This window comes from Podarcis erhardii, assembly GCF_964252035.2.
Source record: "Podarcis erhardii genome assembly, chromosome: 5".
Taxonomy (NCBI): Eukaryota; Metazoa; Chordata; class Lepidosauria; order Squamata; family Lacertidae; genus Podarcis; species Podarcis erhardii.
Window position 1 is genome coordinate 76,569,526 of NC_138509.1, and position 27,621 is coordinate 76,597,146.

Here is a 27,621-nt window from a genome sequence, read left to right on the forward strand (position 1 = left end):
TGTGGTCCAGTGATGATAACCCGCCTGATGTACTACCAAGGGAAAATTGTGTTCCTGTCTTGTTAAGATGCTACAGGGAAAGGTTACTCATTTTTAGTTCATGTTACCCTTTGTGCACTGAAAGCACTCGTCCATCAAATTATATCCTACATACTAATCCTTATGAAGCCAAACAAACAAACAAACAAACAAACAAACAAACAAACAAACAAAGCTTTAAGAAAAAATGAAAGGATGGAAAAATCTCAAATGGCACAATGATGAGAGGAAGTGAGTGGCTTGCTGGTTACAGAATGCTGCACAGGAGTACACCACACCTCCATGTGTTTTCTTCCGTATTCCACTAGTTTTAACTACTTGCTAAGAGTGACCAGCATAGAATGGGGACAGCAGGGGAATGTTTATCAGCACTAGAGATTTTGATTTCTGATTAGCAGATAAGCTAAGCGATGGGCGAGAAGCCCATGGATATAAAGTTTATTAGATTCTTGTGCATTTTTACAAGATCTGTCAGGAGCTTATGCCTCAGTTGCTGTTTACAGGTCATACTGTGTAGATAAACAAAAAGCATTATAAAATGTTAATGATTACAGGCATGAGTCTGCATAAGCCACAATTTTATTTACCTAGAAATAAAACTTCCGAATTACTGAGGTTTTACTATTTCAAGCCATGCTATTTCTTGAATGATTTTGCAGCAAGAGAATGGAGGCAGCGTATCAACTCAGACAAAAGTTTACTTGTTTTCAGTAAACATAATTTCCTAAATCCGGATTCTAGCTGTACAAGATAGTAGAAAACTCAGTATATAGTGGACAACAATCTATAGACCGTTTTAAGTCATATCACTGTAAAATTAAGAATGTGCAATTAACTAAAAATTGTGAAGCTATAACTTAAAATGAAATATTTTACTTTTAGGAGTTAAGATTGTTTGGATATAGTCTAGCAAAAAAAAGAAGGAACTTAATTCTGGTCATACACATCCTCATTTTACAATCCTTTTCTACTGATGTAGACAGTTACAGGAGCACATGAACTTATCTAACTGGCATTCACCGCAGAGGCAAAAGCATGTTGGTGTTTGTCATTGTCAATCTGCCCAACACACAAATAAAATATGACACTGCTAGGTGACTCATTTAACTCTAAAGAATAGTATACTTTGTTATTAGTAATACCTGCCCTTTGCACACTAAACACAATTCAAGAAAATTTGATAAAAGGGTACCAGTACATTTAAAGAACATGGTGATAAAGAACTGCTTTAACTGTGTTTTGAAGCCCAGGTGTTCAGGATAGTTACCATCTTAAATCCTATGCCTGCAGTCCCAGGCAATATATAGGATACATTGGTTCTCCCCCTGTACTTAGCAAAGGAGATCTGATGTTGGTCCCCCACAACCACTGCTGCAGAAACTTCTGTGGCTTTGGCCCTACCAATGTCAGTTCTGATGCCAAGTGGGGAAGATTTTGGGAGATTTGGGACATACAGGAGAGGCTTGGATCCAAAGAATCCTGCTCCTACCCAGTCCCCCAACACTAGGGGGGGGGGGGAATACTCCACCTGAGGAGCTAACAAAAATATTTTTTTTATTTCCCAGGGAAATGGTGGCCAGGAGAGAAGTGTGGATAGAAAGAAAAATGAGAGTAATTAAAGTTCTCATCTGTCCTAAAATTGAGAGCCACCGTGCCTTAGGAATGCAGCCTAAAATAAAATAAAATTAGTAATAATAATAATAATAATAATAATAATAATAATAATGGTAGCTGCATCAGCCTGCTTGTTACATGGCACATCTTATGCCAATGATGATTTAACAGAGTAATTCTAAAGCTATGTACACACTGATTGAACAAGTAACATCAGGTCGGCTGTCTTTAGCTGGGCCTAACATCTCAACTTATAAATCCATCAAAGTCTTGATTTCGTTAATTTTTGTTTCACTAGAAGACTTCTTGTTTCCAAAGGCTCCAGTCGCAAGTTCTTTCTTCTTCTCCTGGATTTTCAGCATGTTTTCCTCCACTGAGTTCTTCACAATGAACTAAATGCGTGTTTTTTTAAAAGAAAATGTCAAACAAAAGAAAAAAGGAAATTAACTGCTATCATATTACTTTTCCAAAGGTACTTTAAATATATTACTGAAAACGTGCTATCCTAAAGTGTGATTCATTTACTATGATGTGAAGAAGTAAAAATAGCAAGGAGACAAATACTAGAGCATGGGGGATGGGGGAGCCTGCGGCCCTCCAGATGTGAACTCTCAAATCCCATCCCTAACCCTTAGCCACGCTAAGGAGACTTGGGAGTCCAACAAGAGCTGCAAGTCCATAGGTTCCCCATTCTAGTATAAAGGTTCTCAAACTGTGGTTCACCAACCAGTCAAATAGTATTTGTACTTGGCCCCATAGTGATTTAAAAACTGATACACTCAGTCTCACAGAACCATACTCGCAAAACACATGCACATCCATTATCTAAATATCATTAATATATGCTAGTTTAGCTCAGTTGCTAGAGCATGAGACTCTTAATCTCAGGTTTGTGAGTACGAGCCCCACGATGGGCAAGATTCCTGTATTGCAGGGGGTTGGACTATATGATCCTCAGGGCCCCTCCCAACTCTATGGTTCTATGTGCTTTGATTTGTAGAACAAAAACCATGTTGTTAAGTGGTCCTCCATGAACTTTGGCAAACTAAGAGTTCAGGAAAAATATTTATGGAAAGTACAGTCCTAGAACTTACAGCAACAAGAAGAAATTAGTGCCTTCATTTCTATCTGCAACTGCTCATATAGCAAGGAGCCTTATGTGTGGGGAAGCTGTCTTACATTACTATGCCGACTTAGATTGAAAACTATCTGCGGACCCCACTCAAACAGCAGAGGCTATTTTACAAGACTGAAATCATGTCAGTGAGGGAAGCAAGATTCAGTCTGTTTCCCATCTTTGTGCCAAATAGTTAACTGGCAAAAGTTCATCTTTTTAACGCTCTTCACATACACCCTTAGCTACTCTATGCGCCCTCTGTTGTTTCAAAGGCCACATGTTTGCAATACAGAAAATACGATTTAATTCCTTGCTGGTCCCTCTTTTATTATAACTGCATCCCTAAGCACAACTGCGGACTCTGGGTTCAGCGGTATGTATAAGTGTGCTCGAATTAAAAGCAACTTCTTATAACCACAGGTGCTTAAGATAATCACCAGCTCACCTTGGTGATGACAACATCCTGCTTCTGCCCAAGTCTGTGACATCTGTCAAAGCACTGGTCCTCTGCAGCAGGATTCCAAGCCTATCGGAGATATTCAGTAGTCATGCTAAGCCTTGCCAAAAGTAATGTGCTTTCACATTTCAGATTTCAAAGCTATGATCACTATAGCACTGTGGGACTTTAGTGTTTTACTAGTATGGTGTTGGAAGACCTGAGAATAACATATTCCATTTTCTATTAGTTATATACATGACACATCAGCCCATTTCTTGGTGACAAACTGCCTATCCCATCAAGCTACCTGGAATAAGGAGTATTCTTGAAGAAAAATGGATTTCTGAGTATAGTTAACCTAGAATACAAAGGCTCTCCATAAGATATAAAGCCTTTAAAGATGACTGGGGGAGGAATGAACTGATACAATTTCACTTTTTCTTATAAGGATTATAGCAGGCACACAACTCCTGATCTTGAAGGGGTATGAATGGAATGATTATGTCCCCTTGATCAGCCTCCACCAGCAAGGAGCACCTCAACATACATATCCCAAATGCCAGGTAGATAGCATTTCCAACAGCAGTAACCAGCAGAAATCCCTGAGAGGAGAGGCTGTGCAAACCTGCTGTCATCATGTTACAAGAGGCCCAGTTTGAGCCTTTTTGCTGAACCAACTTTGGAGCTGGGACAGCAAAGGGACTTTTTTCCTCCCTGCTCCATAACTTCTACTCCTGAAAATGCACACGCATCAAACTGCACCTCTGCCAGCCAGAGATTAGGATCGCTCCCTTAGCTTTTCAAGTTAACTTATGCACATTTGCAATCAGCAGCTTTATTACAGGTTTTCTACCACAGCTAACCTGATGGGGGGAAACCTGTGTTTTTTGCTGCAGTTAACAGCACCCTTATCACTTTCTTTTGCCATTATCTAGCTGCTAAAAACGAATTTCGCATTCCTTCTTTTATTTCTAGGATGTGTTGCAGAGCCAGTAAATATCACACTGATTGACTCGTTTATACTTACTGGATCCATTAAAAATACTTGTGAAGCTGCTGTGAGATTCAAACCAACACCACCAGCTTTTAGAGATAACAGCATTATAGTTGGGGACCCTTCTGCATTACTTTGGAACTGCTGAATTGCCTGTACTCTTTGTTTCCGTGTCATAGACCCATCCAAACGAGCAAAAGCAAACCCAGATTCCCTGAATCAGAAGAAGTACAACAGTTAGTCAATTTGAGAGTTCTGACCTCATATTGTGGCATGCTGAATTTTTCAACTTCCAAATTCCCAAAATGAAGGGTGCTAAAAAGTTATAACATGACTTCGGTTATCAAAAGATATTTTGGTTAGTATTTTGCTGCTAAGTAAAATGTGTGTAAAACTGCATAGAAACTTGCAGTTACTTGCAGTTATATTATTAATTATAATTATTATCTGACACTTTCAGAAGGTAAAATTAAAATTCTTTGGTTTTCCAAAAGCAGTTTATGTGCTTCTTCATCAAATGTAGACTTACCAAGCTAAATGTTGTCCAACCATAAAAATAATACCAGATTTGATTTCTTCACACCCAAAAACATCTTTTTAAGATGCCTCACTGAAGAAATTTACAAAAACTAAGTTTCACTCCCCTAAAATGACAACCCCTACTTTGATATGAAGTTTTGATTTTTTCCATGAGAAGTTGTTTTTTTGGGGAGGAGGGGCACGCAGCACAGCATATAAGATAGTAAGTCCTTTGCTGAAGAAACTTAACTAGCACATATTTCTACTTACTTTAGTGGAATCTCTATTAGAGTCAGGAACTTTGTGAACTGAGAAACTATTAAACTCTTAATAGCAGGATTTTGCTTCCTTAGTTTTATCAAGGCATGCATCAGTGCACTGACCTGAAACACAAAGTCGTTATTTTCAGTTTTACAAACAACGAGTCTCTTCATTTTCCTGAGGTTAGTTTTATTGTTTCAAAGGAAAGCATGCATGTTCTCAGAGTCCTGTGTGCTAGACTGACCAATTGTTTCTCCCATTTCTTACCACGACATACCAAAAATAATTGGCCTCACAGAGATGAAATAAAATCAGTGAATCTGGAACTAATATCACAGGGTACAAGAATTGGAAAGAAAACTTAATTTCCTATATAAATGTCATTACTTAGGAGACCTAGAATCTCCATTTTGGAAAGCAACAGGAACTGTTAACATATACATGAAAGTAATGTGTGACTTTTAGGAAGTAGCAACCTAAGTCACATTGATAAATGGAATTAAATGTAGGAAGATAGCAGGGATTCACAAATGTGCAAGCCTTGTATTTTCCATAGGTAACAATTTTTTCCAGTTATGGCCTCACCTCCCACTGCTTTCAGTGAAGATGGCTAATGCCAAGGACAAGGTAATAGAAAATAATATGGAGAAAGCAGAGTTCTTGCAAGAGTCTAGATGAATTGCTTAAATCCTTAATGAGGGAACAGAGGAAAAAGACACCAAAAATCAGTAAGGAAGAAGGAAGAAGTAGGACCAAGAAGACTGAACATAAAAAGTGGCTAACTCATGCCCTTTCCTGTTACTAAGCACAATCCATGTATCAAAATTTAGCCAGTGTGGTAATTATCTAGAGTGTAATGTTTTGGTGCATTTTAATGCAAAACGGATTAAGAACATATTTTGCATACCACAGAAGAAAGACAATGAAGTGTTCTAATCTGACATTTACCTTTGAACTAGATACCCATTCTTGGCCAGGCTTTTTTCCACTATCCAGTTCCTCTGAAGGACATTCTACCAAATTTTCTAATCCAACCTCTTTCCTGCAAAGAGGACATTTGGCGTTTGTCTGAAAAAGACAACACAAGTTTATGGTTCTGAGAAATACACTGTTGTGATCTGCATGTTTAAAGGCTAGCTTTTGTATTATGCTTCCGTTAGTAGTTCAGTGGTTTTTTGAAGAGGGTAAGGTTTCACATAGAGCAATATACAAAGTGAATACTACAAAGAATTAATCAGGTCTCTTTGGAGGTAACATTCTACCATGAACAAGTCAAACCATACTGTGTACAGAACAATTGGCACGGAGTCCCCTTCCCTTTTTTCCTAGATGCAGTTTGGCTTACAGGAACCATTAATTGTATTGCTCTGGGCTAGAGTCCTATTTAGATGAAGGTTGGTTTGACAGGAGCTTTATATAGCAGACAGGTCATTCAGATCAGGCTGTCTATGTGTGGGCTTAGCACGTTAGTTTCCACACATTGTTTTTCTTCAATCATGAATATTCTTTGCTTGTCCACTGCTTGCCTCCACCCCACTGGGTGGAACTTGATGGAATGTACCTGGGCTGTGTGTGTTTCTTGTCCCTCTCTGCAATCACTCGTCCCCAACCTCCACTGCCTTTTCCTGCTCCGGGCATTCATAGCTTTTCAAAACAAAATAATTTGCCAGAAGTGCATAACAGCAAATATTACCACCCCATAGTTACGTCTCACTACAGACAAAATGGAGATGGGAAGCAATGTGCATTTGGGTTTCTTAAAAAATAATAATGAGGTCTTGCACAGGAGTGATATTTACCAATTTTGATCTGCTGTTTGGTTTGACATGATGTGAGTGGCAATACTCCCCCATGAAAGAATGAAGAATACCATGTAGGACCTGTTAACCATTAGTAGCATAATTATGCATTTTCCCTCCTCTCACCAAAAAACATGCAACAGCAATGAAATTATGACAAAAAAGGATTGAGCAAAACCCTGAAATTAAACAAGTTAAAGTTGTCCAATGTATCAATTCAGTCTAATGTGAAGCCATCGTAAACACATGCAAAATAATAATAATAATAAATACCGTGCAGGTCAATACAATCAAAAGGTCCGAATCAAGAGGAATACATGCAGTAGAATGTAGAAAGGTCAGCAGATTAGTTTCGATGGCAATAAATTAAAATAAAATATAAGGAGTATTAACCTTTTTTATCAAAACAGTAGCCCTACTGGCCACTGATATAAACTGCCTTCACTGCAGTTTTGTAAAGGTAATAACTAACCTTCTCTCTCTGGATAACTTCACAGATACATGGTTTACAGAACACATGGGCACAGTGTGTTATCACAGGAAAGTTCAGGGACTCTAAGCAAATGGCACATTCTTCATCTGATCCAGAGCTGAGCACAAACTTCATTTTTTCTATTAATTTCATACGCAATTCTTCAGGGGTACTATTAGCTGTCCAGACACATACACAAAAAATTAAAGAGCAATGTTACAGGGTTAAAGTATCACAGTGCAAGATAACCACAAAGGCGCATCTATTTCAGCAGGATCTACAACAAAATGTTGCCGTGTATTTCATCTTCTAGTAGGATTTATTCTTATTGAAGGTTCCAGATAGCCATTCCCCTAACTAGCAGGCTATTTCATCTCTCTCTCCTAGCCTCCTCATTTTCCCTTTTTATTTTCCAGTTGATTCTCAACATTCTGTAGGTGGTGATGACCATAGTTAATCCTCACTGGGCTGGGCTGGTGGCATTTAGGTTTTTTCGTGGAAGATGCCCCTAAAGCAGGGGTGTCAAACTCAAATTCATCGGGGGCCGCATCAGCAGTTTGGTCACCCAGGGCCGGTTATATCTGTAGGACTATGTGTCCACTCTTTATTATCATAAATTATTGTCACTGCATTCAATTATTACTGTTTTTTGTAATAATGTAAGTAATAACTAGCTCTGGAAGCAGAAACATAGTCAGAATAATGGCAAGTAGATATTCAAATGTACAATTATTGTACAATTTATTGAAAAATGATTTTTGGTAACAGACAGTAATTTATTTTTTTAAAACATACAAATATTGCCAAACACTGTTTATTACACATATGGCAAACACAAGGCATTAACTTTTTTAAAACTTTTCTGACTAGATGGCTGACATCGTTTTCCTGAGGTCAGTCCATCAATGTCTGGCATTAGGTCTTGTGCTGTAGCAATCTGCAGCCGTTGGATCTGTCACATCACAGGATGGCATGCGCTCAATATAAAAACAAGTGGAGGTTTCCTGAATGCATGTAAAGTGGAGGTTTCCTGTGTAGAACGGCCAGCGCCGCTAGAGGGCAGACGTTCTCTGGCTTGTAGGCTGCCGCGCATGCGCTGAAGAGGCGGCTTTCTTGTGTCCCCCCCCCCCAAAAAAAGCGAGAATAAAAGGTGAAGGCTGGCGGCCGGCGCCGGCTACATGGGCCACATGACGAGGTCTGGCGGGCCGGATTCGGCCAACGGCCCTTGTGTTTGACACCCGTGCCCTTAAGGATTGGAATGTTTTAGAACTTTTATTATCCCCCCCCCCATGGGGGGCTTTTTCAGCATAAAAAATGAGCTGAAAAAGTCGGCTTATACTCGAGTATATACAGTACACAGATCTGAATACTAAACAACTGACAGGTGCGCATTAATAGAAGGGTGACACACAACTTTCTACCGTGGAGTTCTTTGCTCTCCTGCCTTCGTCACGTGCAGATACTACCCAACCCATTTGGATCATCAGCAACTGCCGTAAACCAAGAAGTGTAAGCACCTGAGATTAAAGGTCTCATATGTTTTTAAAAGAACATGGGAATACTTACCTTCTGTATCACTGGATGAGGACACACTTGTACAGAGCCATGGATGACAACACAACTGTCTCAGCCTGAGCAACACACCAAGAACATCTGCATAGTGGGTCAAGACACTTCTATCATTGAGGTACCTGCAGGATAATTTTGGCACTAAATAAATCAAGCGTTACAGTTTAAATACTTGAGCTGTGACCCACAAATCCTCCGAATTCTGGCCCAATTCTCTCTTGTGCCATAATAATTAGGATTTGTTAGGTCATATTTACCATACCATTAGAGTTGGAAACAGTGACTTAACCAAGGATTACAATCCAGGCTATCAAATGAGGCACCTCCGTGTAAGGGGCGTGTAAATGTATGTGTATCCATTTTGCTTCCCATGTCATTTAACCCTCCATAATAGACTGAAAAACAATGGCATTATCAGGAGCCACTTAGTTAAAATCTCATGCCCTGTTTTGAGAACAGCCTTCTGCCTGACAATGCAGTTTTATTTGTATACAACAGACCAAGCAGTCACTGAACAGTTGCAGCAGATGTTCCCGTTTTCTCAACCATCCTTTTAATGTTGTGAATGATGAGTACTAATCTGATTAAAATATCATGGAAGTTTGTTAGTACTATTCCAATTGCAACAAAAATGGCTAATGTGCTGGCCACTGAAGAAAGAATGGTTAAATTTCTACATAATCCAAAAACTTGGGAGTCTTAATATTGCACACGTGCGCACACGCACACACACATACATATATAAATTAAAGAGTGGGGATCATTTGTGTAATATTGGAAAAATCGTGGCATTCAATTAAATGCATTAGTAGAGTTACCTTAAATGAAGCAGTTAAAAGTATTATCAAGATAATAACTTAAAAAAGGACTAATGTGAAAAATGCAGTTAAAAAATTCAAGTAAAACCACAAAAGGGGGAAAGGGAAGTCTAATATATATATGAAAACTGAAAATAAAATTTATAAAAATAAATATAAAAATTTGGGAGTCTTAATATTGCATTCCATGGAGTTTTATTACAATGGAATCTACAGGGCTGCAATCCTATACAGTGGTACCTTGGTTTAACAGCAGCTTAGTTTATGAACAACTTGGATTAAGAACGCTGCAAACCCAGAAGTAGGTGTTTTGGTTTGTGAACTTTGCCTTGGAATAAGAACATGTTTCGCTTCCTGTTGAGTGTGTTCCATTTGTAAATTGAGTCCCCCGCTGCTATAGGAAAGCACGCCTTGGTTTAAGAACGCTTTGGTTTAAGAACGGACTTCCGGAACGGATTAAGTTCATAAACCAAGGTACCACTATATACACTTACCTCGGAGTTAAGCCCTACTGAATCCAACAGGCCTTATTTCTGAGTAGACGTATTTGGTATTGCATTATAAGACATGCAAGATAAAAAATCAGACTACAACCATTACTGAATGCAACCTAATGGAATTCTGTTCTTCCACTTAACAGCTGGCACTATTTACCTCTTAACAGCAGCAATGCTCTCGTTTTTCACAGAATGATACATTTGGCTCTCTTCATCTGTAAGTGTAATATGCTGAATGAATACTTTGCGTTCCGGGAGCTTCAAAACTGGCTTCCCTTTAACTTTGCTTGTTTTAGTTCTTCGAAGTGTAATGCTGTTAATTAGGGATTGTAAACGCCTAGCAGGACAAAAGAAGCACCCGTGAGGCTTTAACATCAGATATATTTTATAGCTCAGCCTTGTATACCCAGTGAAAACTGCAAATTTTCTGTATTTTACTAAAAGGACTTTAAATGAAGTCTGTATTCTTGACATAGCATTCAGTTTATGTATAACCCACGTAATTAACTTTACAAAATGTACTTATCAAGGATATGTATTAGAAAACTAGAAACATTTTATACTTAAGCCCTCCTTGATCTCCCATAGTGACAGGACGCTGGATTGTTCTGTGCCACCAGTCTCTATCTGTAAAAGGCTTCAGCTTTAAAAAGGAAAGAAGAGACCACAAATCCTTTAAGGAATTCTGAATAGGTGTGCCTAAAAGGAAGAAGAAAGACAAAACAAAAACATGCCACACATTATGATTACACCACATGAAATTCACTCAAAAACAAAAGTAAAGACTGGGTAAACAAAAAATATCCTTGTACAAGTATAAAAAACTTGCCAAAAATTATTTTGGCATTTGTATCAATGTATCAGCTTGAATTCTTAGGTAAATATTATTATGTATTATTTTAAAAAATCACACCAAAATATTGCTAAGTACCACTCTAACATTAGTAAATAGCTTCTGCTAGGCAAGTTTTAAAAAAATCAATTTCACATATTAAAACATTTGTTAATTTCCTATAAAGTTACATTTACATGAATCTGCCTTAACATGATTGGCTGACTTGCAGGCTGATGGAAACCCACACACTGTTGCAAGACTGTATCATCGATTATTATTTTGGATCAACACATTCTGGCACTAGATCCTGATGATTTTATTTCATGAATTAAAAATGGTTTTTTAAAAGCAGTGCCTCCTTGTAAATAATGAAGTCCCTCACTACTGCAAAATGCAACATTTCTGGCATCTACTTTGCTTAGCTTTCGAAACATCTTTAGTCAGGTACAGTCATTACCTAAAAAACATAGAGCCTGATCAAAATAAGAGTTTACACTGGAAATAAATATTCTTGGGCTTAAACTGCATTGATGCATTTGTTTACAAAGCTGCTTTTTCATTTTAATATTAATGTCAACTTCAATACTCCACTATAATCAGCAAGTTAAAAATGGGCTGGATCTCTGGATCATCAGCCCATATAACAGGGCTGGCAGAAGCTGACTTTTCAACCTATTGTTTCTCCCACCAGCCCTCAATAAATGCTCCCCCGAGAGTTGGATATGATGTGGCAGAAGAAAAAGGTGCGATGGCCGGCATTTCTCAGCCTAGGTTTCCCGGTTTAAACTATTATTCAGTTGTATAATTAAGTGAAAATTTAAACTTTAAGGCCAGGAACAATTGCTGTCCTGGGAGAGATGCTTTCTTTAATCTAAGTTTATGGGTTTGATCCCAGTAGTCCATTAAAAGTAAACAGTGCTAAGAATTTGAATCTAGTCCAACCATGGCTTCAAATCGGGTTTTAACAGTAACACCATCAGTTCATGAACTAATTTCTTCACTATTTGATGAGCAATTGAACTGTTCAGAACAGGAAGCAGCCACTTTGGCTGCATTTTTGCAGCAGGAATTTATGACTGGAAAAGTAAAAGCAGTGCTGGAGGCAGGCAGAAAAATACAGTAGAAAAGGTGCTTGCTCTCAGAGAGGTATCATCTGAAAGTGAGAAAATGTCTGCATATGCACTACAAATGCAGTTTTTTCCAGCAAAGACATTCATACCGCCCCCTGAGCAACATCAGGCACTCAAAGGAGGAACAGCACTTCCATTGGAATAGGACAGTAGTTTTGGCTGCTTCTCTGGGTGGCTCCAATGCCAAGCAGCTAGTATGATCAGAAGGGAAGGAAATACAGATGTTGCATCCCAAGCAGAACTGCTCTTGCATCTCTTACATGCTGCTAAATTCCACATGCTCAAGAGCAGCTGCAGACAAGGTGCTGCTGCACTGCCACCCTTCCAAAAGTGGGGTCTCTACTGTTTGCCAGGATGGTGCAGGAGCAGATCAGAGTGGCAGAATGGCAGCCCAGAGTGCCACATTGACTCTGCTGATCTGCCCATACAAGCCCTGACCTTGCTACTGCCCTGCCCCATCCTGGAAGCAACAGTGCTGTCAATAGGGTGGTGCAGTACTATCCCACTGCACTGATTGCTCCTGCTTGGGCTGAAATTTGCTAATTGAATGCTCCCTGGAGGGAGGAGTGCATACACACGTGCCTCAAAGCAAGTAGCAAGCTACAGTCTTAACTAAAGCAATTTTACAGACTGCAAAACAAACTAAGAGACATAATGCATCGCAGTACTGTTGGAAAATCTTACTGAAATCAGCATAACTCTTATAGTCAGTTAACACATTGCTGCAGTGTTCTCCCTTTGGCATAATTACCTGTCAAAATCCATCTTCTTTGTGCATCTAGGTCCAGTACAGCTTTTGTCTGTTGAGCATTTGGATTTCGTATTGTGTGTCCTTCATCCAACACCACTCTCAGCCATTTTAATTTGTGTAAAGGGCTATTACCTCTGGCCTAGAACAAAATTTAAATAATGGCTGTAGTACTTGAAAGATATAAGTAAACTCTGTAAAATAAGCAGCGACTTAAAAAAAATAAATAGAAACCATTTTGCTTTCATTCTCTATTCCAGAAGAATATATGTAACCTTTATGAAGAGGAATAGAGGAAGTCAGCTACATCAAGCGTGCATGAAGGCCTGGAAGCCAAATCACTTTTGCTGCTTCACTGAAAATCCAACCCAATTAATGCAAGAGGCATTATAAGGACAATTTCAACCAGTAAAAATACTCAAGGAAGGTGTGTGGCCTTGAAAGAGCCCCACGAGCCAGATAGAGGGACCAGGAGGGCCACACTTGCCCCCAGATCACAGGTGTGTGTATGTACACACACACACACACACACACACACACACACACACACACAGTGTGTAAGATATGGGAAATTATTTGAATGGCTTAAATACAGCATGCTCTACTTACAGTTCACATCTAAAGCAGATACTACACAGATTTGTTAAATTTATTCCCATGACAGTCATCAGAACGTATCAATAGAACTGTTAGTCATATGATTTAAAATAAAGCAGCAGCTAAGCAACTGGAGTTTTGTCTCTAAGGGACAGAGAAAATAGAAGTGTAATACAGGCCCTATTTCACTCCAGAAAGAGCTTATGTTTATTTAATAGGATTGCAATCACTAAATGTCTAAGCAGTTTACAGAACATATAAAGTTGACCAAAAATAAAATCTAAACATAAACAGAATTAGTAGTTTCAAATATATATATATAACACACACAAACACACATTACAAAATAAAATTGCATAATAAAATACACATCCAATTTACATGACTGGACATGCTTGCCTAATCAATAACATTTTTAGCAGGTGCCAAAAACAGTTCAGTATTTTACAAGTGTTTCCATTGGAGCTGTATGAGAAAAAACAAAGTTTTCTACTCTATTTCCAAGGGTGAGCACCCACATCAAGATGCAATGGGAGGCAAGACTGTGTCAGCTGCTTAAACAGACAAAAAAGTCACAGCCACCAGGCACTGCACCACCACACATAGTCCCAGTATTACTATCCAGTCTGAGCTGTATTCTCTCCACCGCAATCACCCCCACTCTCCAAACATCAGTTGCAACTTAAAACTGCTGTAAAAGATTTGCTACTTGAGCATGTGCTTTTAAAACTGCTATACTGCTACTTAAGGCATAAACACCCAACGCACAGTGGATCTGTTTTTAAATGCCCACATCTACATTTACAAAGATCAGTCTCCACTTAACTTCCTTAAAAGGTATGCAATTCTCAGAACTGATATCATTTTCAAGCTCTAAGAGCAGGAACCAAATGTTTATCTTTCTGTTGCCCAGCTGGAAAACATAAAAGCCCTGAGAGCTTCCAGGTACAGAATTTCACTTATTTTTACTACTCCTTCTGCAACAGCTGACTTAGAATAACATCCGAGTTATTTCCAAGATATCCATTACAGTAATTTAAGCACTTAATGCCAGGTAGAACAAGACTCCAAGAGTTGTAGCCAACTAAGTTGTACTCAGAGGAGACCCACTGAAAATCAATGAACTAAAGTTAGTCACGTCCATCAATTTCAGCGAGTCTGCTCTGAATATGACTTAGTTGGATAGAATCCAAAAAAACTTACAGTATAATAAAATATAACAACCTATATGAAAGTGAATCATAGTGCAGCTAGAGTATAATGAACACCCCAAGTATTAAACATTAAACTGTTTCAAGATAAAAGCATAGAAACCATTAGTGACTGGAAGCCATTAGAAACTAAAACACCTGGGCAGGAGTAAAAGAGAACATTTGCCATCTCATCCCACTTTCTACCATCTGGAGACACCAGAAAATATTAAAGCCTATTTTCTCTGTGCTTAGAACTGCAGATTCACAGAGGAACGCTGCCCCTGTAGTTGTCAAGTGTGCCAGTTTTATCCAGCACCCATCTGGAGAAAGAGGTCAAGGCTGATGATATGAGATGAGCGATGGCAGTTTATGTTTGGAGACGCCCTTCTGCAAGACAAAAACCTCCTTCGTATATATATATGCTTGTTCTGAACTAAAGACTCATACAATGGGAAAAGCAGGTTACATGTTTTAAAAAAACAAAAGGAATACAATGGAGCATTTGGCATTGATTTGAAAAAAGCTTAAGACTACTAGGTTGTATTTTAGAACAAAAGTCAAATATTTATGATGTATAAACTGCTTTTCTTTATCTTGCTACAACTTTTCACCATACTTACTCCATAGTCACTAGCTAAAATGTTGTAAGTTGTTAATACAACATCCTGTCTTGAAAGTACCGCTGGGTCTTTGCTGCGCTCCGAGCCATAGTAAACGTAAATGTTCAAGTGAACACCCGGATCCACATGTTGTTCAAACTGATCCTGAAATAAAAATTAACCAGATGGTTGCGATTAACTGATGGCTCAACAACTGTCGTCTGTCAAGGGGTTTCTAAGCTATACTACAGTCAAGAACATAGGAATCATAACCCTTGGTGCATCTAAAAAAAAGGTAAAGGGACCGCTGACCATTAGGTCCAATTGTGGCCAACTCTGGGGTTGCAGCGCTCATCTTGCTCTATTGGCCTATGGAGCCGGTGTACAGCTTCCGGGTCATGTGGCTAGCATGACTAAGCCGCTTCTGGTGAACCAGAGCAGCACACGGAAACGCCGTTTACATTCCACCGGAGCGGTCCCTATTTATCTACTTGCACTTTGACGTGCTTTCAAACTGCTAGGTTGGCAGGAGCCAGGGACCGAGCAACGGGAGCTCACCCCGTCGCAGGGATTCAAACTGCCGACCTTCTGATCGGCAAGTCTTAGGCTCTGTGGTTTAACCCACAGCGCCACCCGTGTCCCCTTGGGGCATCTAGCTCAGTACTATATTCACTGACTGGCAGTGGCTCTGCATCTTTCAGAAAGGAGGCACTCCCAGCTCTACCTGGAAATGCTAGGGATCGAACCTGAGACCTTCTGCAGGCAAAGCAGATGCTCTACCACTGAGCCACAGCCCTTCCTCATAAAGCACAGTAAGAGTAAGCCTAATTCAGATTTATTGAGACTACAATGGAAGTTGTTCTGCTGAAAAAAAATGGGAGCAACTTGCATACTATACTTTCAAGGCTGGAGGCACAGTCAACATTAGAAATACCCAACCCATTCGGTTCATCATCAACCGCCTTAAATTATATTACTCTGGCTGCAATTCTATGTTTACCTAAGAATAAGCCCCAATGAATTCAACAGGATATTATGAATAAATATGATTGCACTTTAAATCTTGGTTATGAACATTTAGGCTGTATTAAAATTCTAATCCCCATATATCTTCACTTTAACATTCTTTTTAGAAATTAAGATGCCATATTTTTATCTTAGAAAAGCACAAATGTTTAAATTTAAAACCTACAATCCAGTTACTTAGGACAGAAAGTGGACAAATGATCAGTGTTGTCCCAAGTGTGTCTTCACCTTCATTTTTCTTATGCTGAATTCCTTTGAAGAGGAAAAACAATAATGTTTAGCAATGTAACATCACAATGATTACTTCCATGTAGTCCTCTTTAGATGTATCCAGTCAATTTGCAATTATTTACTATCATTTCTAATCCTAAGTATGTATTATTCCCATTTTTGCTTTAACTACTGCATAGGAATCCAATCATTTACACCAGTAGTTCTCAATTAGCTAAGTATTGCAGACCTCCCTGTTTTTCAAAACCAAGCCATGGACCCCTTACTTTGGAAAATTTTGATACCTCTATGATAGTTTTTGTTATATTAATGGTGCCACAGAGCCCCTGGGTGGGCTACATAGAGCTCCTGGGGTCTGCAAACCACCATCTAGGAATCATCGCTTTACATGGTTCAATCAGTCCAGAAGTTTCAGATGTCTTCCTTTCCTTCCCAACTATAGGCTTGTTAAAAAGCATTTCGTGTTAAGTGGCATTGTAAAAGGAAAAGCTTAATAGTTTGGATACCTTTTTTCTTTGTCTTTTTTGAAGAAATGGCTGGTTCCTCAAGAGCAGAAGCAAATGCTTTATCCTCTTGAATATCACAAGAAGCTGTGAAAATGTTTTATAACTAAATAGTGGCATACATTTGAAAAAAGTTCCTGTTTAAATTAGTTAAAATAAGATTATTTTGAAAAGCTGTTCATTCAATCATGTGAGCACTCATGCACATACTATCCGTGCATTGTCTTCTGGGTATAAAAAAGATGAGAACTATAGGTTTAGCCACCACAATTAATACAGATATTACAGATCATAGATCAAAGATTATTCTTCCTAGCTTAGAGCCAGTCCTGATTCAACTAGACCACAGGCCAGTTAATTCAAATACCTAAAGCAGCCCATCCATAAGCAAAGTGACAATGTGCAAACACACATTCACTTGCACCATGCCAACAACTATATGTTATGCACCAGTATATGTTTAAGTTCTGCAAAAAGTCACACACACTCTCTGTTAGAAAGGCCTCATTAGGATACTGTTATCAGGTTTCATTGGGAAGGGGGAACAATAACTTTTTGATAGTAGCATTTTTTAAGTACTAGCATCATACCTTTTCTTCTCTTTCTTGTTGCTGGATGCGTTTTTTGCACTTTGGCTGGGAAAACAAGAAAAGTGTTAACACAGTGTGGAAATCAATAAAGTTGTTAAAACAAATATAATGACCCCCCCCCCCAAAAAAATAAGTGAAGCTCACTTTCCATTATTTCTGTGTTCTGCTCTTCAGGCTCTGAGTCACTGCTTACTGTATACTTTGGCTTTTTGCCCATAGCTCTAAAGCATTTAGAAAGCAAAAGGATTACAATGAATAGAGGATTTCACAAGCGCTTATCTGATCATTTAGATTGATAGGGTATAGAGAAAAATTTACCAAACAGTAGCATGGAACAGAAAATATGCTAGTCACCAAATGGGCCAGAATAAAGATAACCTTGCAACATGTTTTGCACATCTAAAAAACTCATTTGATTTCACTCCAGAAAGCAACCTCTCTCCCAAGAAACACCCCCTCTCTCACACAGGGGAGGGGGGAAGAGAACAGTTCAGAAGTAGTTTGCAATTGACTTATAAGAACAGATAAAATATGCTTACCTCTTTGGATGGGTTCTGGATGACTGAGATGGAAGAGAATCACTCTCCTTTGTATCAAAAGCATTCAGCTGCAGGCCAATTCTGGGTGCTTAACAAAACAAAAAACACCCCATGATTTCTCTAATAACTTATTATTAGTTAATTTAATTAATTAATTAATTAATTAATTAATTAATGTTGCATACCACCCTATCCAGTAGATCTCAGGGCAGTTCACAACATTAAAATCATGGTGCAAAAAATGGAAAATACATAATAAAAATAAATACAAAATAAAGGCAAAGGCAAAGGCAAGCCAATAATTCCCCTTTCCACAACACGTCATAAATTTAAGCTACTGGTGATCAATTAGGATATTTAATGTAAAAAAATAATTTCTTAAATTAACTTCTACTGAAAGTTGTCATCTGACTGAATTCAAAACAAATGTGATTAGTTTCCAGATCAAAATTACCTTCTTGGTCATTTTTCACAGCAGGAACACATTTCTAAAAGAAAAATAAACACACTGAAATGGCATCTAAAATTTAGTTTAAAAACAAAACAAATCTTATGGAAATTAGTTGAAACATACTTGAAAGAACACGTGGCTAGCACAGCTCTTCAAAGTACCAGTTAGTACATTTTTCACTACTTCAGACAGTTCCAGTTATTCAGATAATACACTCACCTCAATCAATCAATCAATCAATCAAGGTTTCCCAAAATTTACAACAATAAGCTGTAATTTCTAAAACACTGTATATTTTAGATCCTCCCTGTAAATTAAGAATACAGTTTGTTTGTTTGAATTTGTTCCTTGTTTTCTAATTGGCTGCTACTGTTGTCCCATCTTCTCCAGAAGATTGCAACATTCGGACCATTTTCTCTGAGATTTTAAGTCTCTTTCTTGCAGTACAGTACAGGGTTGGTACATGATGTCTACTTGGGAAGCACCCTCTAGTGGCCTTATGGATTTATACTGAATGCATCAGACATGTTGCCCAGAAACATAGCATTTTTAGGGCATTACAATATTTTTTGTTCAGAAATGCAACAAAACAATTCCAAATGTTAACTAATCTAAGCCAACTAGCAACTAGATAAATTTATACATCTATGTACTGTTGAGAACAACCTGTAAGAAAAAGTATTACTTAAGATGGCACTTACTTTCTACTTTGCTAGTTACGAATTTCTGACAAAATGTGGCGCTTATCCTACAGAAGAATTTAGGCTGCAATCCTATACTTGTTAAGTTCCACCGAAATCAGGACACACAGAATTGTGAGGCATGGCTATTTATATCTGCTCTCTCTTATTCTGGACAGAAGTGATCCATATCTATGCAAATAACCTCATTCTGGAAAACTGCCAAATCCTGAACCTTCTGGAGAGCCTTTTCTTTGGGGCTGCTTTTGGTAGCCTGGATAAAACTTACTGAACAAGAGGTGATAGAACACATTTTATTTACAGTTTTTATTTTTGTTTTTGTTTTTAAGAAATTGAATCGTAGGCTAAAAGTCCAAGTAACACGTAGAATTCAAATAAATTAAATTCACATATATACTGTATATAGAGAACAAGACCAAATATTCTACAAGAACATCAGTGATATATCATTCCTTCTATAAAGATGAGAAGTTGGAACTGATACAATTCAAGCAGAGGTCTGGTATTAACAGTAAATTACCTTAATAGGAAATATCTTCAGTTGATCACTTTTCTTTTTAACAGGAAGAGGTTTGCCACCATGGAAGTTGCTAAGTATCACAGCTATCGTAGTAAGTGTTTTACCCTAAAATACATTGAACATTTTATTAACATTATAAAAAAATTCCTTCCAGTAGCACCTTAAAGACCAACTGAGTTAGTTCTAGGTATGAGCTTTCGTGTGCATGCACACTTCTTCAGATACACTGAAACAGAAGTCACCGGACCTTTCTATATAGTGAGAAGGTGGGGAGGGGTATTACTCAGAAGGGTGGTGGGAATGGGTGATTGGCAGATAGCTGCGATGAGCCTGTTGACGACTCTTAACGACTGCAATAGGTCTAACAGGAAAAAGCAAGGGGTGAGAAGGTGAAAAATGGCTTTGTCATGTATAATGAGATAAGAATCCAATGTCTTTGTTCAAACCAGGTCTCTCTATAGTTTTAAGTTTGGTGATAAGTTGCAATTCAGCAGCTTCTCTTTCCAGTCTATTTCTGAAATTCCTTTGTAATAGAACAGCTACTTTGAGATCTTGTATAGAATGTCCTGGGAGATTGAAGTGTTCTCCTACTGGTTTTTCTGTCTTGTGGTTCCTGATGTCGGATTTATGTCCGTTTATTCTTTGGCGTAAGGTCTGGCCTGTTTGTCCAATATAGAGAGCTGAAGGACACTGTTGGCATTTTATGGCATACACAATGTTAGACGATGAGCAATTAAATAGTCCCGAGATGGTATGTGTGATGTTGTTGGGGCCAGTAATGGTGTTGTCCGGGTGTATGTGGCAGCAAAGTTGGCATCTGGGTTTATTGCAGGCTCTGGTGCCAGTGTCCGTGTTAGGTCTGGTTGTAGTATTATTGTGGGTTAGGAGTTGTTTAAGACTGGGTGGCTGTCTGTAGGCAATGAAAGGTCTTCCTCCCAGAGCTTGAGAAAGAGAACTGTCATTGTCCAGGAGAGGTTGTAGATCTCTGATGATGCGTTGTACTGTTTTAACTTGGGAGCTGTATGTGATGACTAGAGTGTTCTGTTATTTTCTTTTTTGGGTCTGTTAACATTTTTTGGGTCTTATTAACATTGTTTCATAAGTTAAGTTTGTATTGTTTATTTCTTTTTTATACTGCCTTTCTCAAAGGAGCTGAAGGAGGCATACATGCTTCTTCCCACTTTCATTGTCACAATAAACCTGTGAGGTAGGTCAAGTGAGACGCAGTGACTGCTCCAAAGTCACCCACCGAGTTTTGCAGTTGAGTAGGGATTTGAAAATGCATCTTCTCAGTTATAGTCTGATACTCTAGCCCAGGGGTAGGCAACCTAAGGCCCGGGGGCCAGATGCGGCCCAATCGCCTTCTTAATCCAGCCCGGGAATCAGCGTGTTTTTACATGAGTAGAATGTGTGCTTTTATTTAAAATGCATCTCTGGGTTATTTGTGGGGCAAAGGAATTCATTCTTTTTTCTTTCTTTTTTCCAAAATATAATCTGGCCCACCACATGGTCTGAGGGACGGTGGACTGGCCCACAGCTGGAAAAGGTTGCTGACCCCTGCCCTAACCACTACACCACACTGGCTCCCAGAGGCAACATTCTAATATGAGAATTACCAAGCCCATGTCATCTGCCAATATTCCTCCAAGAACATTTTCTGGCCGCGTTTTTTCAGCAAAGTTGGTAATTGTATTGTAGAAGTAGTTTTCCCTCTCTTCCCAAAATGGAGGCAACTCCTTGTTGTTCTCACGGGAAATCATCCAAGCCAAAGCTTGCTTCTGATGTGGAAGTAATGGAGTTACAACAGCCTGGAAAATTAAGGTGTTATATTATACACATTTTCATAACAGAAACCACAACCTGTAGCTGAGTACTAGCATTTTGCCAGTTTAACGTGTGCACTAACACACTATCAATGTGACGTGCTGGATATATTACCTTTGCTGCTTCTACTTCACGCGTTTTATCATCTTCCTTCAGATCTTCAAAGAGTTTGTCAAATTCAGTCTTGAGCTAGAATTGTACAGAGAAGTTAGACGAGGTAATATACCCCAAAGCTCTACTCCTATTAAAAGGAGAGTTTAAAGTTCTAAAGTACATTCAGCAACTCAAATTCTAACAACAGACATGCATTGTACCTGTTCAGTTGTCATTTGTACAGCAGCATGGACCGGAGCACTGTAACTTGTTCCAGCTTTGCCATATTTCTTGCTAGTCCCAACGCTAAATTCTGAAACTGAGTATCATTTTAAAAAGGAGAAGGGGGGGGGGACTAATCAATGACTGCAAATGCTCTCCCATCATCAGCAGACCAAAACTGCTTTATATTTAAAGAGATCGATGTGATGCGAAATAAGAGAAGTTTAATAAGCTAAGAAATACTTCACGTTTTGCTTAAAGGAATTTCTATTAAGTTTCTGTATAAAATATTTATTTAACTTACTTTTTCCTGGAGGAGCTAATTTAAAGCCCTGCATTTTTAGTCGATCAAGAACCGCTTGCTTATTTTCTGCTTTTCCCCAAAAACTCAACTGTACTGGCATAGTGAAAGTATTCTTTGCTCCAGAAGGAACAACCCTAGACAAAAAGAAAAACATTACATTATTACATTTATACCCTGCCCTTCCTTTTAAAAAACCAAAACACTAGGACAACATACAGTGCACACAAATAGCTGGGGTTTTTTGTCTTCACAACAAACGTGTGAGGTATGTTCGACTGAGACACTGATTGGATCAAAGTTGCCAAGTAAGCATCATACTTGGGTGGAGATTTGAATCTCAGCCTCATCAGTTCTAGTTTTACCTATAACTATCACAATCCTAAAATGAACTATAAAAGGAGCCTAAAATGCAATGGAAAGGGAATGAAGGGGTAAGAAGGGGGGGGGGGGACTAATTTTAAGAGCGGAGAGAATTAAGCGAACCACCTGTTTCTACTATTTACATATACAATATTACTGCTGAATCAATATGTTAGTGTTGTTGTTGTTTAGTCATTTAGTCGTGTCCGACTCTTTGTGACCCCATGGACCAGAGCACACCAGGCACTCCTGTCTTCCACTGCCTCCCGCAGTTTGGTCAAACTCATGTTCATAGCTTCGAGAACACTGTCCAACCATCTCGTCCTCTGTCGTCCCCTTCTTCTTGCACCCTCCATCTTTCCCAACATCAGGGTCTTTTCTAGGGAGTCTTCTCTTCTCATGAGGTGGCCAAAGTATTGGAGCCTCAGCTTCACGATCTATCCTTCCAGTGAGCACTCAGGGCTGATTTCCTTAAGAATGGATAGGTTTTATCTTCTTGCAGTCCATGGGACTCTCAAGAGTCTCCTCCAGCACCATAATTCAAAAGCATCGATTCTTTGGCAATCAGCTTTCTTTATGGTCCAGTTCTCACTTCCATACATCACTACTGGGAAAACCATGGCTTTAACTATACGGACCTTTGTCGGCTTGTTAGTAGTACACTTCAAAAAGGTATGGAAATTCAGTGGCAAAAATTGATTAAATTTAAAGGTAGGGAAAACCTTGGTCTTTAAAACCTAACCTTAATTCTGCAATGCTTCAAGAGATAGTAGAATAACTATTACTTATATATCTGGTCTCAGTTCTAAACCTCAATGAACTTATCATTCTGTGACAGATTCAGTAAACCACTTCATGTTTGCGAGTTTGTTTACACTATACTATACCTGTTCAACATAAGCCACCGGCACAACCAGCAATCAGTTACTGAGACTTCTTAGTTTATAGAGTTTGCTTCCTGCAAATTGTGATTCTACTTCCATATACCCCACTTTATTTATTAGAAACTAATTTTAGTGTCACAAACAGAATGATTCACATCATATAAACAGTAGCAAACTTTTATTTTTACTAACTACTACCAATGGACTGCTGTTCAAGAAAACAACAGGGGAAATAGCCCTACATTTACATACTTACCCCTCCACCACTGCCAACTTGTTGTCCATGATGTATGCCAATGATGCTGCCAGCTCTTTTTTGATGTGGCCTACCTGGTCTCCATTCGCATTATTTACTTTTACAGCATTCTTGTCATATGCGTTGTTAGGCTCTCTCTGGAGTGCAACCATTTCATTATTATTGACCTGCAAAATTAGCCTTCACGTTATTTAAAATGTACAAAATACACAATAAAATACACAAAATACAACCAAAATATCTTTAAAACACTGTTAAGGCAGTTTTACCTTTACACCTTATATTTTTTGCTTTCAATGTTTTTTACAGTAATATTAAACACAATGAAATTTCAAAGTAATAAAATCATCCATATGCCATTGCTCAGAGAGCAGCTGAAATTTCTTTAACGTTGCAAAAGAATTTGAATATGACAGCCTGACTTGAAGTGAAGGTGGAAACTGTTCAATTCATTTTGGAGAAAAATGCAAAAGCCCTTGTTCTAACAGGAAGTTTTTACAGTACTAGAAACATTCTGTATATAAGCTAAAGAAGGATTGAGGATTTCCCTCAACATTTTCAGGTACATTAAACTTCAGAGCAGTCTTTAGCCTCAGTACCCAAGTGTATAATCAAAGTTGGAACATTATAATATGCTACAATGCTTCAACTTAAAGAAATACACTTCTTTGTACAATTAACACATTGGGAATCTGATATAAGATACACACACAGTGGAAGTGTGGATCTTGCTTGCAATACCAGTCAACTCGCAGAAGTAGAGTAAGGTCCAAATCTGTTGTAGTATAGGCTCAGTGAACAGCTCTGGATGAAGTTATACACAAAAAAATAAGTTCCACCTTGAAGATTTTTATATTACAAACCACCCTGCAATCTACAGATGAAGGGTGCTATAGAAATTTAATTACCTCACCTCAACTGAATTTGAGACAGAGGGGAATTCCCTAATCAAGGCACTACTATCAAGAACATCTATTTACAGCCTTAACCCATCATATGATGTGACTACTTGCAATCATACTTTAAATTTGGGTTTGCCCAGTTCACATGTAAAACAGGAGTGGGGCTATTTAAAAGGCAAACAATATTAATACCCCCATCGGTGCCATCACTCTTCCCCTTTCCTACATAATCCTATTCACAAGGAAGCCCTATTTATTTACTCATTAGCCACCATGGCTAATGGTCAGGGATGATGGGATTTGTGAGTCCAACAACCTTTGACGGACACTACATTGTCAAAGGTTAGCCATCCCTGAATTACCCCCCCCCCTTTAGTCGCCTCTGCTCACCTAGTTTTTCCTTTCAAGCAATCTAGTTCTCAGTTACTAATTTGTATTCCTCCTGTACTTACCACTCCTGTATAATACCGCAATCCAACCACATTGCCTCTCAGAGTTCCAAATAAGATAGCTGAATCTGTATCTTCTTCAGTCACCATAGTAGCATCTGATCCCATAAGGTCTTCTAGGCTGGGATAAAATTCTCGAGTAAAAGCATTGTAATGCCGATCTCCATATATATCAGGATCCAATTCCCATTCAAAATTGCTGCAAAAAAAGAAGAATTTTTAAAGAACTTCATTTGGAATTGTTTGTTATTGGAGGCAGGGTGTTCAATTGATAGGTCACTTCCTAGTTCACAGATATGAGCTCTTTTGAAATACCTTCATGGGCAGAAATGAAAGCTGCTCAAAGACATTGCTGGAGAAATGTTTTGATTCAGCTGGGATTAGGCTGATCTATTTCAACCTACCCCAAATGACTGGCTATTGTAGGGTGAGGAATTAAGAAGGGGATATGGAGAGGCCAATACCCTGACCAGAAGCTGCACACTGCAACATTTTGTTGTTTAATCTGTACTACTTTTTTAATAATCAGAAGGAACTATGGTTTGTACACGTTTAGCAACCAATACTGCAATCTTTGTTTGACATCTTTGAAGTTGGCACTTTTTAAGCAATTCACAAAAAAGGGGAAAAAATCCCCCCCACATGTGGAATAAGTGTCTAAGTGAGTTCAAAGTCTCCCCCCACTACACCCCCAAATGTGGGGAGAACACAAATTAAACAGAACACAAATAAACCTTTAGCACAAACAGTTCAGATAACCTTCATCGCTACTACTGTCTCAACAAGGTAAACTTGTCAATAGTTAGCCAACCCGCTAGCAATTAACCTACCCATCAAACTTCCAATCAGTTATGAATTCAAAACATGTCGACCTTAGGCAAATCTCTCTCGCCATCTGCTACCCATTTATAGAAAAAAAATGTTAGGAAACCTACTTGAAGACAGTACTGAAAAAATGATGAGTTCAAAGAAAGGAATGTGATATGTTCCACATTAGACAATAATCTTGGGACTGAGACCAAATAAGTTTGTGTGTTACTGGAAATGGTGACTCTGCAGAAATTACACTATTCTATACTTATTATCCCCTTTCTGAATGCCTGAAGCCTACTATACAGACCAAACTGAACATGACAAAGATATTCAATCCCAATTCAATATAAAATGTGGGTCGCAATTCTTTTTAAAGCAAAAGGGGTGTGCATATGTGCAGTAAACACTTTTCTCCTCAGCTGAGTGTCGCTACCAACAAGTACACTTGGGAGAAAAGCACTGGATGGTCGAGTAGCAGAAGCTATAAGAAGGCAAGTGCCAAGAGTGTGATGAAGGATTTGCTCCCTCTCATGCTCTGAAAAATCAAACCACACACATCCTGCTTTTATAAGCAATTAGGGCAAACACGGGTATGAAGAAATAGGTCTTTGATGCAGCACCAAACATACTTAGACAGGGGTGCCAACTTGAATTAAATATTGGGGGGCCCAGGTAAGCACCACCCCACATTACTGACCACATGATGCGGCTCACACACCCCATGTGAATGGCAAGGTCCACCAACTGGGGGGGGGGGCAACCCTCTCAAATATTTTATTGGGGGAGCAAAGGGACCATGGTCCCTAGGAGTTGGCTCCTGTGTACTTTAAGAAGAAATGTGAGAAAGAAAGAAATTATTAGGCCAGAGCAAAGAGGTGGGTCAAACCGGAAATGCAAGGGCCAGGAATGAGAACAAAGTCCTTGATGATAAACAGAGTCCCGGGAAACACCTTCCTTGCACACATATATCGGTCAGGGTTAAGTTCTTGTGACACAGACCTTTCCTTTACCCTAGCTTAGTAACACAACGCTTAACCAAATTCATTTTCTTTTTTTTCGGGGGAAGAAGGCTCCTGGACGCTTGTTAGCATTTTTGTAATATTTATTGCCCTGATCAGCAATATTATTAAATAATAATAATAATAATAATAATAATAATAATGCAAAACCAAATTACAGCCTGAGACCGCAGCCAGGCAGCCGAAGAGCTTCCCATCAGTCCCAGACCAGCAAGGCAAGTCCTGCCTAAAGAGGCAGAAGGACCACGACCGGTCCCGGCCCCATAACTCGAGAGGCCTAGTGCAAAAGCGGCAGGGGGGCCTGAGGCAGAAACGGGGGGCAATTGCAGCCCCTTCAAGTCAAGGCCTCCTTTCGGGGCGTGGACGCGGGAAAAACCACCCCCCCCCTCCCCACGCGCTTCGTCCCATTTATGATTCTTCCCTGCCTAGGCCCTCGGGGACCCGCTCCGCGCGCCCCCCCCCCACAAAACCCCCCACCTCATGAACCTCCAAGCCATGACGCGGCCGCCGGACTCCTAAAAGCCGCTCTGGCAACGCCCCGCGAGAGCAAGAGGACCGAAAAAGCCCGCCACGCCAACGTCGCCGGGTGAAGAACCTGCACAGCCGCCTCAGAGCTTCCCCAGTCAGCCAACCCCGTTAAAGCGAGAAGCCGCAGCTCCCAATCCGCGAAGGAGCTGGGCGGGCCGACCTAGAA

The 27,621-nt window shown here is 39.2% G+C and overlaps 2 protein-coding genes across 2 annotated transcripts in view; both read right to left on the bottom strand.

The window, feature by feature from the left end:
• The window catches only part of CP (ceruloplasmin), a 324,621-nt gene that overhangs the window by 240,265 nt on the left and 56,735 nt on the right, over positions 1 to 27,621 (bottom strand). The window lies entirely within an intron of this gene.
• On the bottom strand, positions 601 to 27,564 carry HLTF (helicase like transcription factor). Its single transcript, XM_081863572.1, has 25 exons — positions 27,405 to 27,564; positions 25,099 to 25,294; positions 23,745 to 23,911; positions 22,245 to 22,378; positions 21,940 to 22,037; positions 21,740 to 21,814; positions 21,418 to 21,609; positions 19,802 to 19,906; positions 18,584 to 18,617; positions 18,130 to 18,217; positions 17,735 to 17,811; positions 17,591 to 17,635; positions 16,954 to 17,087; positions 16,433 to 16,510; positions 15,262 to 15,405; positions 12,855 to 12,993; positions 10,702 to 10,837; positions 10,296 to 10,475; positions 8,821 to 8,945; positions 7,255 to 7,433; positions 5,932 to 6,051; positions 4,993 to 5,105; positions 4,237 to 4,417; positions 3,216 to 3,296; positions 601 to 2,045 (listed from the first exon to the last, which is right to left on the bottom strand). Exons 1-25 carry the CDS (start codon positions 27,422 to 27,424, stop codon positions 1,905 to 1,907), a joined length of 2,982 nt encoding a protein of 993 aa, XP_081719698.1. The 5' UTR covers positions 27,425 to 27,564; the 3' UTR covers positions 601 to 1,904.

Excerpts from the sequence above, each read along its gene's own strand:
- HLTF (XM_081863572.1), bottom strand. The coding sequence starts at position 27,424 with ATGGCTTGGAGGTTCATGAG. Across the intron at positions 22,038-22,244 it reads ATTAGCTCCTCCAGGAAAAA|TTTCAGAATTTAGCGTTGGG; the intron begins GTAAGTTAAATA and ends AATGATACTCAG. Across the intron at positions 10,838-12,854 it reads AAGAAGATGGATTTTGACAG|GCACACCTATTCAGAATTCC; the intron begins GTAATTATGCCA and ends TCTTCCTTTTAG.